Raw genomic sequence first — 17,406 nt, 5'->3', positions numbered from 1 at the left:
ATTATTATTATTATATACTTATTTCTATTTTGTTGTTTTGCTTTATTCAGAATTTTCTTATAAAATAAAATTAGCGTCTTGAATGAAAACATAGCTACTCTATGTATTTCTATTTCTATTGCATAGCTAATCAGTATTTCTGTAGTTAAATTGCTACATTTTGTTTATTTATAGGAATGTATGTTTTTTCAAAGCATGTTTTGGCATTTGATAGGCAGTTTAGTGACACGAAAGACATCTGGCTCTTTCAAGTGCCTCTGTTTAACTGGTGTTAATGTATGATGAATGCTTCACCGTAACCTTTTATTCTCAGCCCGCCTCTGTCTTGAACAAACTGAACTCAGGTTTTGCTGAGACAGTTTCTGCTTCTTTTAACACTGTGGTGTGTGGGGAGATTTCATATACACCATAATCTCTTAATCCTGGTGATTTGCTGCAAAGTCAGTGTTCTAGCAAAGCTCAGTTGCATATACAGTGGCACACAGGCATTACTAGATGCTTGGTGTCAATATCAGCCATGAGAAAGGAAGGGAGCGAGATTGCGAGTCCAAGCGTGCACGTGCATACATTGTAGAAATAATTAAATGTCAGCCCATCCGCTCTGTTGAGTGTCTCACGGGGTTTTACGACCTGCACAGTCTCACTTCGGCAGTCCTTCTCCATGACTCAGTCCTCCAGATGTTGTGATGCCACACTCGCACACACACTGCGAGCAACACAAGCCTGGGCATTAACACACTAACCCTTCTCCCCCACTGCTACTTCTTAGTCGTTGTGACACTTCACTTTGTTTCTCTCCTCCCCCATTTCTCTCCCCTGTGCCGTGGAAGATAAGCTCCTACCCTCTGCCAGGGTGCTTGTTTGGGAAGCTAATCTGATGTGTGAAGTTCACAAATCCGGCAGAGGGCTGTACTTGTTATCCCCTAATTAAAAATGTGATAGTGCACCCATAAATATATTGGAGAGACCGAAGAAGGCCCCAGGGCATTCTGGTTCATTTGGCAGGAGCCTGAGGGGGCAAAGAACCACCTGATACCCTGACAGTAAAGAGATAGGTGGCAGAAAAAGACAGACAACAGAGGAGATACAGATACAAGACTAGCTGTTTGAAGAGTTTCACTTTATGCTCCTGAAGTTCGTTGTCTGAAACATTTCTGTGCAAAATAAAGCTGGCTGATATGGCTGAACATTTTTAAATCTTATAGTAATAGTGTATTTCTCAATAATAATATATTTTGTCTGATATAGCCTTAAGAGTGAGATTTAGCATAACTTTGTCCAGAAGCAAAATCTAGTTAAATAATCAAAACGTGTTTTCCAAGGTTTTTTTTTTTTTTTTTTACTCAAGGAAAAAATATATTTAATATTATATATGCACCAATGCAGCAATAAATATTAAATATAGCTGCAAGCAGCAATTAAGGGGCCAAGCACAAAGACGGCACATTAAAGGGATGGTTCGGAATAAAATCAACCTAGGGTCCTTTGCACCATGACCTCGAGCCAAATAAGTTAGAGCTTATTTAGAGAAATCAGCTGAATGGCTTATTGCAGTCGCTAATGGATCCTACAATGTATCTCGTAAATTACTCCACTAATAATGCTCGGAATGGTACCAAACGTATACAGTAGTACAAATAGGTTCTGTACTCATAAAACGATGCATTGGAAAGTTTGTAAGTACATCAGGAGTTTATTTAAATAACACTTGCCTGACGGGTCATGCTACTGATAACCCGGACGTCGACGTCACTTCATTGGTTTGAGAAAAGCATGTAAAAGTCCTGGCAGAAAGCGATGCATAATTTTTCACAGTCATGCCAGCATGGCTGGAAGTGTCAGACCAACTGCAACAATGAGTAATTAAAGACATTTTAAGATGATTTTACTCAAAATGGCTAAAAAATCATAAATACAATCACTAGTAATACAATTTAATGGTTTGTTATTTTTTTTTATCAATAAGTGGCGCTGTTACCAAATTGATGTGGTGTGGTCAGTGTAAGGGAAAAATGACACACATAAAGTTTGGGGTCAATATATCAGAGCTTTGCAGAGATACAGCATGAGATGCAGTTTGGCATTATGCCATCAAAATTAATTGATGCAGTATACCAAAATGGTTTCATCTATCAACACGAAATCCATAACTTTTTGCCGACATGGCTCAAATTAGGTGAAAACCGGACAAAATGTCTAGGAGGATTTTGAAAAAGTAGGTTTTCTAAATCTCATCATTACCTAAGGAATCTATTAAGAGTCTCAGGACAAAAGTCAAAACTAATCACATGCTATCAGCATTTTTAGAAATTTCATTATAACTTTTGACCACAAGGTGGTACTGTCTCTAAATTTTTTGCAAGGTGCCGATGACACTTACCGAGGTCATAAAGATACGCCAATGCGTTTGTAAAATATAGCACTTTACGACAAAATTCCTAATTGGTTATCATTTGGCTCGGAATGCTGCACCGAATCTAAAGAGACCAGTGGTTTGTGTTTTTTGGCCAAACTGTTCTCCTGGCCACTAAGTGGCACTGCGCTGAAACTGTGCAGATACCCTCAGATCATGGATATCATAACACAAACCAAGTTTGGTCTGAATACGCTAAAGCGTTGCTAAGATATAGCCTCAAGTCCATTTTGACGTGCTTTTTGTCAAATTTGTTTGCGCGTTATTCGAGAACGGTTTGTAGAATCGACTTGAATTCCTTAAATATCTGGTTAAATTTCCGTGAAAATGTGAGTAATGTTGTAGGAGGAGTTCGAAAAAGTATGTTTTTACATTTTTCTGAAAATTTTCACGAGCCACTGAATCAAGGAAAATAGAATTTTGTTTCTAGCCCTTACAGTTCAAAAGTTATTAACAGAAATGTGAGTGCAAATTTGGACAGTTGGTGGCGCTAGAGGGTTTTTCCTCTATATTGGCGCTTTTCCACTGCAAGGTACGGTTCGGTATGGCACGCTTTAAATGGTACCACCTCTGTTGAGGTTCCAAGCGTACCGTACCGATACTAAAATGTGACATGAAAACACTGCAGATCACTGATTGGTCAGACAGAATCATCACTACCAGCTTCATTGTATTTGCGACACAAGACACTAAACCCGCTAGATTTAAATAGCCAGTAGACAACAGCCAACGCTGTGGCACCTTAAAGTATTTTTAAAGTATTTGCTTAAAAAAAAAAAAAAGAGTATAAACTTAAAAAAAAGAAATGGCTGAATCGTGGTCAGTGGACGAGCTGCAGACGTTCCTCTCGTTGGTTGCCGAGGAGTGAATGGGGAAACACGGAATGAAAAATTTGCATTTAATATGATGATGTCATGGCAGTAGAGACGGCAACTATAACGATCAGTCCCACCCACTTTGAAGCGGTACTAACTGCAGTGGAAAAGCAACCGAGCTAAAGCGAACCGAACCGTGCCGTACCGAGCCGAGTCGTACCACGCAGTGGAAAAGCGAAGCGAGCCGAACCGTTCCGCGCCGAGTCGAACCGTACCGAGCCGTACCATGCAGTGGAAAAGTGCCATATGTGTGCCATATTTCATAACTTTCCCGTAAACGTCTCTAGATAATAAGCAGAAATATTTACCTACATGTATTTTATATATTCGTGCTAACACACTGATTCATTCAAAAGTAACTGTTTTTTTATGAGTGAATTGTTGAATCATTCTCTTTCAGTTTGTTCATAAACACTGATTCATTCAGGAACTAAACAACACTGTGTTGCTCAGAGATGCACAACAGAAGTTTATGTTGTGGTAAAATACACGAAATAACTGGAAATATTGTAAAAATATGGTCTCATTATTAACTTCCTGTTTATTGAACAGTTGTTTAGAAAGCAATATCACTTTTTCAGTCATGATGTATCGTCTGTATATAAAGGGTGTGTATTATTTTATTTATATGTTTGTTTGTTTTGTTTACTTCAAGTGTTTGCCCTGAAAATGACACAAAACTAAATTGGGCACAATGATGTTGAATTATCTAATATTAAATATGTGTTCCTTGAAAAATATTGCATTAGACATCTTCGCTTTTCCAGTGGTTTGGATCTTTTAATAGAATCTCTGCTTTTAAAATTACCACGAAATCAAAATTGACCATTTTTTTTGATGAAATATTCTTGTGTTTTTTGTAAATGATTTCTACGTGCACATCATTTTTAATTTATCTATTTATTTATTCATTTATTTATTTTTACTCATGTGCCCTCAATCTTTAATCAAAATAACTTCCCCTCCCTCTTGCAACAACATCTCTTCTCTTCTCTTCTCTTCTCTTCTCTTCTCTTCTCTTCTCTTCTCTTCTCTTCTCTTCTCTTCTCTTCTCTTCTCTTCTCTTCTCTTCTCTTCTCTGATGATATGTTTAGTAGCACGAGGGCGAGACAACCTGTCACTCACAAGAGATCACAGCAATAGCAAACAACAACCATCCAGTCAATTCCTGATGGACAAAATCAAGTCCAGCCATAATTTGTTTTCTTGTTTGAGAAGTCGTTTCACTCGGAAAACGTGATATGGAAGAAAAACTTCTGTTTCATGCCTACTTTAATACATCCCGTACTGATGAGACAGAAAAATAATGTAGACCACATGCTCTGGCAATTCCTCACAGGTCCATGTGGAGAGATCATGAGCCCAGCTGGTTCTCGTAGAAGCATGGCCCAAAAGGACATTGTTAATGGAGCAGGCATGGGTCGCTTGGGAATGTGTTTCCCATTTTAGTAATTTTGCTTTCTTGTGTCTGAGATCCTCTGAACCCAGCCTTCCCAGCTCTCCTGTCCTGGCCATTGCAGATGATGAATTGTGTTACAGTTAAGCAAGCAAGAAGTAGGACAAATTGATCAAAGTGTCAGGTGCCCCTTGTGATGTCTAGGTCTCCAAAACGAAGGAAATGAGGGAGCTGTCGAGAAGTTTCCGGAATCACGGTGCCTCTAATAAATGTTTACCTGCCCCCTGAACACCCAGATTGGACATCAGATGGATGTAGACGTGTTTTGGGGACGCAAACTTTGGGATACAGCTACTTTAGGAACTGTCATTGCTTCGTGCAGTGAGGACGATGGCACACTCGGTGGAAAGAGCCAGCGAGATGCATGTCCTGGTTTAAACCAATGAGCAAAGCTATCAGCCAAGGTGTTGAAGAGCAATTAGAGATAAGCCATGCTTGTTCTGCTCTGGTTTGTTCTGGAACAGTTAGTTTAATTAGCTTGATTTAATCTGGGTGGCTCTTAAACACAGTGAACCTCTTCTTTGATTTTCCAGTATTATTTATTTTATTTTATCCCACTGCTGCTGTTTGTTTCTTCATTTTCACCATATTTTGGCTTTGTTTAATGTGTACAGTTGTATCATGTATAAGTGCTTGTGCTCCTGCTGTTTCCAATGGAAAATGCACTCGTGCAGTTCTGCCTCAGTGTAGCGAGTGTGTGGCATTTTCTGAAATTAATTATGTAGCCGTGTCAACTTTCTTCCTCTTTATAAATTCAATTTGCTGACTGTCATCTACTTTGACTGTGTGAGGAAACAAAAGATTGATTAACACGCCTGAAACTGCTGCCTAAAGCTACCGGCATCTCTGCCACAGACGCTTTCTCTCTGCCAAGGCAGACGTCGAAATCCCAACCCATTCACTAAATATTTCCAGAGAACGACTCGATCATGTACACAAAAGAATTGATGAAACGATCCCACACGCAACAATAAGTCACAGTAATGATTCTAGTTTAAAATAATGCCTCTGCTGGACCACTATGATATAGTGGGGACCCTCGGTCTCATTAATGCTGGGTAAAGATAGATGACCCAGATAAAAGACCAAAAGATTATTTCTGAACCCCACCGTTGACCGATGCTTTGGATGTTCTGTGCCATATGCCCATGCAAAGAAAAAAGAAAAAGTGGAAGTAAAAGAAATACAGTACGCTATCAAAAGGTACAAAAGCTGTCAGTGGGGCAGTACCAGTACCTTAAGGGTGCATATTAGTACCTTTTGAAAGGGTACATAGCTTTTGTACTTTATTTTCTGAAAGTGTATGTATTAAATTGTGTCATTAATTTCATAGAAAATATTTATTAATGTAGTATTAATTATATGATATGTTAAATATTTTAGAAATTATCTTTTTTTACTTTTGTAAAATGGTTACAAAAACAATGTTAATTGATATAGTATCCTAATTACATTTTGTCTTTATAATATCACACTTGCTATTTTTCTCAAACTGTATAAATCAGCCTTTATATTTTAAGAAAGAGGTCTGCAATGAGGATCATCTTATTCCAGGGATGTCGTCATTAAAATGTTAGACAGTTAAGAGGTATCTTATTTCTCCATATTCTACAAAAAATGTAATAAATCCAAAATTAGATTTTGGGATTTATCCTTTCACTGAGTGAGCCGCTCATCTCATTGTCTTTTAGAAGTCAAGGCCCATTTGACGGGAGATGCGTTGCACTCCGGTGGCATGACCGTTTTCGAGGCACATCCCACTGTCATCGAACAATGATAAAAAGCCCCAGTATTGACCGGCTCCACACTAAATCTTGGTAAAGAGCACTTAGCTCCCCTGTGCAAGCCGCAGAGCTAATACCTGTCAATGGCCATCAGTGAACACTTCCATCCTCTGGCTCCTCTCCATACGTTAGACACCGCCTCGAAGCGTCTGTGCATTTAGGGAGACACGTTGTTCTCTTCGGTTCTCTTTGCCCTCTGCCACATTTGCCTTTCTTTTTTGCTGTTCTGTTTTTGCATTTCCTTTTACTCCCATACTCGGTTTATTGTAGCCTGACAACACTGCGTGGTATGTGTGAGTTGGAGTATACTGGATGTGAATGTGTTCTACATGAAATTGAGCTCTGACAGGCAACTCTGTCCTCTCTACAGAAGGTGACGAGACGGGTGTGATGGACAGCCTGATGGAGGCCTTGCAGTCTGGAGCAGCCTTCCGTGATCGCAGGAAACGAACCCCACGCAATGGTAAGACTGCTCCACCTTCTCATGCCTTACATTTCCAGATGCCTTTATGTAAAGTTCACCCACAAATGAAATTTCTGTCATTTACTCACCCTCATATTGTTACAGAACCTGTATGACCTTTCTGCCATGGAATGCAAAAGGAGACAATATGCTAATATGCTTCTAATATTCTATATTCTAATATGCTTATTTGCTGCTCAAGAAACAATTTTTTATTTTTTTTTATTTAATGCATCCTTGCTGGATAAAAGTATAAAAAAAAAATAAAAAAAAAATACTTTCGAACAACAGTGTACATTCTTCAGAGTGAGGAAGAGGAAATTTTCAGTTTTTGGGTGAACTATACTGTATCCTTTTAACAATGTAAAATTGTAGGTCTCCACTCCGAAACTGTTTTTTTATAATGGATTCATTGCCACATTACCATTTATAAGTCACTGATTACTGAAATTGATTGTAGCCTCTGAGTCCTTAGAGGATGGTTTAACATAATCTTAATGTTAACATATTCCATCCTGCCATGATGAATCGCACTGACCCAGGGGAGGAGAAGCGGACCACCTGCTGTAGGTGCTACATTGAATTGAAATGCCAAGGACGGGCAGACAAGTGTCTATAACTGCTGTAGCTTTCCAGAACAGCCTCGTACGATGACCCCAATCAGTCACTCTTTTCCCAAAGTCCTTGTCCATGCATGCTTACGGTGCATAAACCCGCTTGTGTCATTAGAAATTCTCCTGGGATGTAGTGAGATATATGTTGTGTACAGACTGGCAAAAAAAACAAAACAAAACTCAGCATCATTAGAAAAGCCAGATAAGAAAAACATGCCAAAAGATATCACTACTCTGAGGAGGACATGCATGAGGGGGAACTTTAGATCGCCATATCAAATGTACCTAATCTCCATACAGTATATCAGCATGCTCAGCAGCACTGATTTGTCCCTGCACTATTTTTCTGGCTTTACTTTATCTTGTCTCACAAAAAAAGTTCTTCCCATGATCCCTTGTGTCAGTGTTGAGGTCTAATAAGAGGGCATGAATAAGTAAGGTGTCATGCTGTATCAAACCTGTCTCCCACTCAGCCCCCAAGTGCTGCCCCCTGACAGAGCCTGCCAGCCATCCATGCTCAGAGCTCACCTACTCCATCCAGCGCTGTGGCCCAGTCTCCCTGACATCTGTTTGAATAAGACTGACATTTAGGAGAGAAGAGAGTGTGTAGATTAAACCTCACCAGTGCTCTTTCTCTCTCTTCTGTCTCATACTCCGTTTCTTTCTCATCGCTTGCTTTCTTGTGTTCGGTGTCGCTCGTCCTCTCTCTCTTTCTCTTTCAGCCTTTCTCTTTCTTTTTCTGATGAGTGTGTGGGCTGAGGTTTGACAACACTGAGAGTTTCAGAGTGGATAATTGGTTACGAACTCCTGAAATACCTCTTGTTTGACGTGTCTCCCTCTTTCTCTCTCTCTCTCTCTCTCTCTCTCTCTCTCTCTCTCTCTCTCTCTCTCTCTCTCTCTCTCTCTCTCTCTCTTTTCTGTCTGTCAATTTCTACTTCGTCATTGTTGCAGGTGATCAAAGCCCTTCCTGTTCTGCACCTCGGTGGCCGGGTGCTAACCATGGTAACAAAATGAACCTATGTTTACCCCCTTGCCCTGCTCTTCTCCCAATAACACTTGCTTATTGCCCAGACTAATAAAAAAAATAAAAAATTGGGTTGAACTCTAAACAATCTATACTGAGCTCTAAAACTGGATGTGTAGGGTAGAAAATAGCTTCTCTCTTGGGCTTTGTTCAGACAGGCTGGCAGAAACCTTTTTTTTTTTTTTTTTTTTGCCATTTTCATCTCAAATATAATTAATTGCTTGTAACTGAATATCAAAATCAGATTTTCACAAACTCGATCCAAAATATTAATACTAAAAATCTTAAAAATGATTCAGACAGAGGAACTAAGTCAGATATAGATGTCAAGTTTGTATTTATTTTTCATGCAAAATGCATTGTAGTGAATTGGTTTAAATTAATTTTAGTCAGTGACTCTCAGCACAGTACCAATGAAACACAGTTATCAAATAACCAAATTTGTAAAAAGTAATATAATAATATTTCAAAAAGTGAGGGTCATAGTGTGAGTTTGAAGTGGTGCAGATGGACCACTTAATGTGAATGACAAGTAATATAAATAGAGAAGATGCAGTGTACATTAAAACAGGTACAAATAGCATGTACTGTAACTATCACAGTACAAATTACATAATATTGTATAGATTAGTGATTCTCAACCTTTTTGACTCCAAGGCCCCCCATTTTCCACAATATTCAAAGGCCCCATGACTTTTCCAGTTGTTTGTGATTTAATGGATAAAGATGAAGGATAAGGTTTTTTTTTAAACTCAAAATATCTTTGTGACAAAATATACAACTAGAAAACTAGTTATACTAGAATATTTGAGTGTAGTGTGAACAAAGCCCTTGAAATATTTGACTCTCAACATGATTTCATCAGTTCATTCACTGAATATTATCTAAGAGATTGTGATTGATTCGTATTTATTAGGTAAGATTAATTTAGTGTAAATAATCTTCTGATCTAGGAGTGCTGGCTGCTTTGTATCCTCTCCAGTAGTTGGAGCTCAGGCTAGTTTTTCCTCTTTCTAGCCATCCTATAGTAGATTACCTTACTATGCACCCTTACAGTGATGAAGCATGGCAGCACGTCCACGCCTGTGGAAGGCGAATAGAAATGATCTGTCTGAAGGGTCATTGCTTTCCTTAATTCCCATTGATGTTTTTTTTTTTTTTTTTTTTTTGTAAAGCTTGCCATTCTTTTTGAGTGCCATCCCATGCACAGAGCACCAAAAATGCTCACTTCTTAGATTCTAGTCTTTTTCTGCCTTGGCCTACTTAAGAACCGCTATGACAGAGCTTTGTTGCACACAGTCTCATGCAATAGTGTGTGTGTGTGTGTGTGGGGGGGGGGGGGGGGGTTATCCTATATGCCTGAAATGATTTGTTAATGTGTGCACAACACCGAATCCCCTCACTTTTATGCTTTGCACGCCTGTGAATGGCACCGCTACAGCAATGCCTGTGAAAAACAGTACCACAGTGAACCCATTGGTGAATATGTACATTATTTATGATGTCAGTGAATATGTTTTATCTTGTAGCTTTCTGCTGTATTACTGATATGCTGCATGAACCATTCAGAATATATCAGTATGAATTCAATGTCTGGATCAGCAGGGTTCATGCATGTTATTATGCTCTTGGGCTCCAGATTCAGTGACCTGATCCTGAGCGGAGCTTGAAGGCCTTTTGTAAGAATCAGAATGTGTCTAAGCTTTTAAGAGACCTAACCTCAACCCTCATACACACACATTGGCAATAGACCTTGGCTAGTACTTTTTTTTGTGTACTCGCCAGACTTCTGACACACATACATACTCACTAAACTTTTTAACGAAGATACACAGCTTAATACATTCATATGTGATGTCATTTAAAAGGTTAACCAATCTTTTAATAAACATTAGTCAATCAAGCTACTCACGCTGGATGGTGATGGGTAAGTGCTAACGAATTTAATTACCGCTTATGCATTTGTTTCACTCTTACTATTAAAGGAACCATCTGGCAATGGCTTCTGCTTTCTGCTATGTGAGTGATTTACAGTGTACAGGGTTGAACCTTTAGGCACTGTGTGAGTAGAGAGTGACATTAAAATTATGAATGTCACAATTAAGTGTTTTTGCAAGAGTATATTTAAGCCCAGTTTCACAGACAGGGCTCAGATTAAGCCAGGGATTAGGCCTTAGTTCAATCAGGGCATTTAAGTAGATTTTATAAATGTTCCTTGGAAAAAAAAAAGAAGAAGAAAAAACATTATTGGTATGCATCTTGAGACAATTGGCACTGACACATATTTTAAGATATGTCAGTGCAAGTTGCTTTCATTTAAGACAGCTCAAACATGCATTTTAGTCTGGGACCAGGCTTAATCCTTGTCTGTGAAACTGGGGGTTTAATGATCTAAGACACCTTTACTTTAGGGCATTTTTGGATGTGCCTTTCTAAAAAAAAATATCTGTTTGAGGACAGTTATCTCCTTTAACACTCTGTGTAAAGCTGTGTTGAAGCTAATTTGAAACTGTAGTTTGGAAATTTAGAAGCTACTCATGATTTGAAGTTAAATTAATACTTCACCCAAAAGTGAAAACTTTCTAATTACTTAATCACCCTCATGTCATCCAAGACCTGTATGACTTTCTTCTGTGGAATATCGAAGATATTCAGAGAAATGGCTCAATGTTTTTTTGCCCATACAATAACAGTTAAAGGGGGTACAATGTTGTTTCCGCAGAAGAAAATACAGGTTTGGCACAACATGAGTGTGAGTAAATGATGACAGAATTTTACTTTAAAATCCTGCTTTAGATAAGCAAAATCCTTAAACGAAATAGGATGATCATCATCTCCAGTCAAATGGTTTAGTCATTTAGCATTTAAAGTACAGTTGCATTAATCATGCATGTAACAATAAAGAAACCAGCCAAACATGACAAATGCTAGGCATTCAAGTTCTACTAATTAGACTCTAAAGCAATGGTGCATTGATGTAGGTCAGTGTGCTACAGCCTTAGGGCAGCAGACTGCCTTTTTACTTAGGTAACACAACCATGAGCATGCAGCCATTTCAGTTCAATCTTAGACCCAAGGCAAGCACTGTGTCAGTACAGATATGGTAAATGGGTAATTCATTTTAAATAGTGTTGTGAATTCAAAACTCAGGGGAAGAAAAAGATGTCTTCAAGACCGATTTAATGCAGGATACCTGGTCATATCTGACCTATATTTTGCTGTTGAGTTTTGTAAATACTGTCAGTATTCTTAACTCTGCTCACCAATAGTATGACAAAGATGCGGTGCTTACACAAAAGCATGAATTGACTCATATCCCACTGTGTTTCGCTGACTTTTCTGCAGTTTAATGGTCTTCAGTTGTTGCCTTGATGTGGATGTGCTTTGATTGATGTCTTCGAGTGCATATTTTCTTGTTGGAAACTCAAGCCGGTTTATCTTCTTGGTTTGTTCCGAGAAACACGTTTGATGCACTTCTTTGTATTAAGATGGCAAATATGTTTATCTGATTTTCCTAGTCACTTGTATATTTAGCAACTTTTGATGGTGGATTTTTATATTAGTATTTTTGCTTGTGTTAAAGCTCTGCACTGATCTCAGAGGTAACCTTGAAAGTGGCATTTTGTGATGAAGCCTGGGCCACTCTGCACTAAAAATCTTCTGTTTGAATGCCAAGGGTACTCTAGGAGATTGTTGGATAGAGACAGGTAGCTGCTCATACATCCTTGGCATCGATTTCTCTGGTCGCAGATGAAAGCCACAGGCTGAGTAGCTCTTTCATATGGGGCATCCCAAAAGGGACATCAATCAGATTTTTGAGGAAGACAATTTTATTTATTTACTGCCTTTCCAAGTCATTAAAACCTCTAACCTTCCCTTCTTGAGCTTTCACCTTCATTCTTTCGTCCATCAAAAGTTTCCTTGGGTTGAGGGATTCCTGTTTGACTTTGATTTGTGGAGAAATGGTTTATTAAAAACAGATGCGGCAATATAATGCATGCCAGGTTTATGGAATTTGAACCCCAGTGTCTATTCTGCCCCTGGTCTACTAGTTAATTCACCCAGGCAGAGGAGAAAGTGAGCCTTGTATGTTTAATGAAGATTAAATTACCTATTTTCAGTCATGAAATTTTAAAAGCAGAAAAGGGATGAATCTGTGAAGTAGCAAATGAGAAAGACAGGAGGAAGACGGTAGAGAATACGAAAGCCGGACAAAGATTAAGGTTTTTTTTCTTCCTTCTTCCCTTCCCCTGTCACATAGTAAATGATCTCTCCATAATTTGTTCCCTACCTCTGCCTCTTAATGAAGCAAGACCATTTTTGTACTTCATCCTTTTTTTTTTTCTTTTTTTTTCATTGTTTTTGCTTTTCATATTGCTCCCTTGCAATATTGACAGAAACACATCCTTTGTTACCGCAATTATTAATCAGCGCTATCATGTTACAAACCCAAAACTGTGATTGCAAATCCCTTAGCAATTAAACCCTGATCCCTCCACTTCCTTTTTACATGCACCAAACCAGCCACCTACACACTTTATCTTCACTCTCACACCCACATCCGTTAGATATTAGTGTTGCCTGTAACACTTTTCGCCTGACAGCTAAGATCCCCACTTCCCCAAACCTCAAGCATTCCACTTCAGGGTGTTGATAGATGTTATTCATGTAGCTCACCTTAGGGCACTCCTGCAGGAAGAAGGGCTAACGTGATTTGCTCAGGGCTGAAGGGACCAGAGGGTAGTGCACTCGGTAATGGCGTGGATGACTTGGTAGATCCCAGATATCAATAAGGAGAAGTGCTGCACAGTGACGCTTTCTCAAGACTTATCACCTGCTCGTGATAGATAAGGATATTTTTCTTCAGAAGAAAGGGTGGAGTCGCATGGAACGGGGATGAGAGGCTGAGAGGCCATGGAAAAATGATGAAAAAAAGTTTAAATCCAAAAGTAAAGATGTGTTATGTCGAAGTTTAGATGGATAGAGAGGATCGGAGGAGCATGTGAGGGTCATCTATCGGTACAGGTGAGGAATCATGATAGAGATAAAGATGAGATTTTATGTAGTGTTTGAACGGCCACAGTGTGTATATCTGTTTGGAGGTTTTATCGAGGTACTTAAACAAGCTGACCGTGTGACACATCCATTTTTAAAGAATAAATCAGATCTTGGTAAAACTCTATGGTCCTGAGTGGCTCCTTTCACCGTTTGTCGATGCGCGACGGCCTGAGCCATTTGATTTCCAGCAAGAGCCTTTCGACCTCTAAAGTCTGCTAAAAAGAAACAGGCGACTGCTTTTTACCCTCACACTGAGCGCACAGCACCGTCTGTGGATGTGTGCAGAGAAGGCCAGGTCGGCTCCCGGCGACAGCCCTTTCAGGAGGAAGTCAATTGCACAGCACCATAAAGATCCTCAGACTCAGCTGCTTTTGTCCACTGCCTTCTCCAACAGCATGAGGGGAGCTCCAATTGATGTGTGTAGAGTCCGAATACTGAAACCTTGGCCAAAAAAAAGTATTCTGGTGTTACTTGGTGTTTTTTTGTTTGTTTTGTTTTTGCTCAGTCACTTACATAAAGCGTAAACAAATGGCCCCTATGAAAGGTCACCTTAAGTGCTAATTGTCAATACTGGATCAATTTGCCAGGGCAAATATTCCTCAGGAGCGCATAATTGAGAGTTTGATCTGATTTTAGCCCTGCATATTTTCACTGCGGAATTGATTTCACTCCCAGCATGAGACGTTCTTAATATAGCCATAACTCACATCGGGAAAAAGTGAAGGATGTATCTCTCAAATCAGACCCAATGAGCTTTTTAAACACAGCCCCCACTTCTCCCATTCTTAAAATATTGGTTTGATTATACTCTGAAGGGACATCCACAGTCGAAAACCCCAGCAAAGTGAATTAAGCCATGGTCGTGATGAATTGGAGAGGGAGCGTTCCAATAACGATCAGCGTAGGCCTAAATAAAGCAGCGTTCAGCAGGAATTTGTTTCTGCTAGAAGATAATAAAGGACAACGCTTGCTTTTAATGCCATTTTTGGTGGCACACCCCACAATTTCCCAGTGTGAGCTGTCTATTACCACAGACAAATAGCAGATGAAGAGTGTCTGCATTTGTGTGTCCTTACTCTCTGGGATCTGTTAGGCTCTGCAATAGAAATGAATATTTTACCTCTCCATTTGCAGATGTGAATGCATGTAATAAGTAGGTATGGAGAATTGTGGGAGCAGGTTGTGCAGCTAGTCTCATTTCATGTCCCCATGTCTCTATGGGGTTTGACTGCAACATGCTACCAGAACACACAAGTTTGTGTTAGATGAATTCAATAGCATGTTCATGCCACAGGCAGAGAATTACAATTCCAATTTGACTGAATTACTGTCAAATTGTCAAAGCACTGAACAGTGTGCTTTATTTTCCCTCTCACTGAAATATAGAAACATTTCTATTTTGCTTTGTGTGAGGAATATATTTATTCAAGATGATGTAGCCTAATGGAGGGTAAAATATACTTTCTGAAGCTCAAATGTTGGGGAGACACAGTATCATGGAAATAGATCATTAACTTAAACAGCTCAGCACTGTGAAACACTGCATATGAAGATACTCCCGAGACTTTGTCTCGTCTTATCAAATGTGACCCGTCACAGCTGAATGTAGAGTAAAACTCTGGTAACTGTCCTGCTGGAAAGGCCTTGTGCATGTACACTGCAGTCTTGCATAGTTAAAGCACTGTCTGAGCTCCATGCTGCCTCTGGTGACTTCTAGTGTGTATTGCACTATTATTTGAGACATTAGTGTGCTGCAGTTATTTGAGAAAGAGCAGTGATGGATTTATTGAGATTCTGCATCCTCCCCACCCATATTTAAATATTTTTAAAGTGCTATATAGAACCTTAATGGTGTTATAAATAACCTTTTCAACAATATTTATTTTCATTACTGGATAATTATATATAATATTACTTATAATAATTATAATAATTATAAATTATTTATTAATATCAGGGGTTTTTTAGCCCTCTATCTGCCTGGTCTTATATCTTATTGCCTCTATTTGGGTTTTATTTTTTTATGACATGTTCATATACTTTTATTTTTTATTGACATGGCAGATTGTAGACCATGTTAAAAGGAAAAAGTGCTATAAAGTCATGGTATGCTATAGCTTTAATGTTTTTTTGTTTGTTTTTTTTGTGACTGGGTATATTAAGGCATAAAGTCATAATAAAAAAGAATATAAAAAAATCTAACAATATGGAACATAACATAACTGGAACATATCTCTGTTACTAACTCTGTGGAGAAGAGAAGATTTGTTACTTTGTGGTGAAGAGAAGTTAAGTATCCTTAACTGAACAGAGCTGCTCACACTACATGTTCTGTTAAACTAAAAGAGAAAAAGACATGATTGTTTGGAAATTATTGTTACAATTTTAGACATTTTAAGAAAGAAATAATTTTCCTGTTGACAGTCTGTGTAGTAAATGTAGTTGTATAGCTGAGCTCCAGAAAATCAGTAATGAGGAGGTTTTGACAGTTACAGATTTGAAAAACAAAAAGGCGGGAATAAAGAACCCTAAACTCTAACACAAAGAACCATTTCAGCATATAATGGGTTATTCAGGACGATACGGTACTAAATAGCACTGTTACTACGTGTAAAGAACCTTTAAAGAACCATATTTTTTTAGAGTGTATCATTAGCCTTATTTTGAAGTGATTTAATATCATATGAATGACTTTAAAACATGGTTGGTAATGTTATTATTAGTAGGATGACCATATCATAGTAGGGTCATTCAGTTTAATTCCAGTGTGTTGTAACCTCTTTCCTGGGCACGTCACTGCCTTTTTATTCCATTTTGTTTTGTATTACGTTTTGAGTTATCCAAATTTTGAACATAATCAAATGCAAATAGCATCATATAAACTACCACAAACAATGTTTCTAGATTTCTTTACTAATGTTGCTAATATAGGTAATGCTAGTGTTAGCTTTAGTTGTTTTTGCTTGTGTTGCCTGAGGGACTAGATGGTTCAGACTCAGAGATGTGCTGAATGGGGCAGAAGCTGATGATGGTACATAACTGTGAGGACACACCAGAAATTCCATCAGACTGGTGGCTTTTAAAGCACTGACACAGCACAAAGACACACAGCTCCACTATAACACCACCACTGTAGAGAGAGAGAGTTTGGGGTTTGTGAAAGACAAAAGATAATGTAAGGAGAGTGGCAGACCACAGCCAAGAGCACTGAGAGGGCAAAATCTGGAAGCCTAGTGAGAGGGAGGAGACATGTAAGAAATGGAGAGAGAAAGAAAGATAGATACAGACAGAGTTTGAATAAAGCAGAAGAGGCTTGTGTGTCTGGTCAAAAGCTGATCTCAGGGGGAATTGTGCGTGCGTATGCGTGTGTGTATGCAATCAGCAGGAATCTTCCCTCGCACTGGCACTCCCCATCAAGTGAAGCGTGATCCTGGCTGACATCGCTCTATCACTAATGCTGACGGATGCCCATTTGCGACTCGTCTCATATTTATTTATTTATCTGTTTATTTGCGTCTGGTTTATTTATTGATGGAGCTCAAAGATGTGACGGCAAATTTCCATTTGCTAAAAAAGAAAATGAACAGTGTGCAACATTTACACTTGAATGGACAGCCTCGCTAAAGCCGTGCTCCACCTTTTCATTTAGATTTCAGCCAACCAAATATCTATTCCTCTCTGGTAATGGAAAAGTGATATGGCCCATTTAGTTACTTAGC

The 17,406-nt window shown here is 38.8% G+C and overlaps 1 protein-coding gene across 1 annotated transcript in view; it reads left to right on the top strand.

Moving 5' to 3' along the window:
* Positions 1-17,406, top strand: part of diaph2 (diaphanous-related formin 2) — a 442,308-nt gene that overhangs the window by 393,651 nt on the left and 31,251 nt on the right. Inside the window, exons 24-25 of the mRNA XM_082178708.1 lie at positions 6,899-6,991; positions 8,557-8,607. Coding sequence (XP_082034834.1) covers positions 6,899-6,991; positions 8,557-8,607 — 144 coding nt within the window. The remainder of the gene's footprint in view (positions 1-6,898; positions 6,992-8,556; positions 8,608-17,406) is intronic.

This window comes from Leuciscus leuciscus (assembly GCF_965113295.1).
Source record: "Leuciscus leuciscus genome assembly, chromosome: 8".
Lineage (NCBI taxonomy): Eukaryota > Metazoa > Chordata > Actinopteri > Cypriniformes > Leuciscidae > Leuciscus > Leuciscus leuciscus.
Note: the sequence above shows the minus strand (reverse complement) of the source record. Positions and strands in the feature narration are given on the sequence as shown.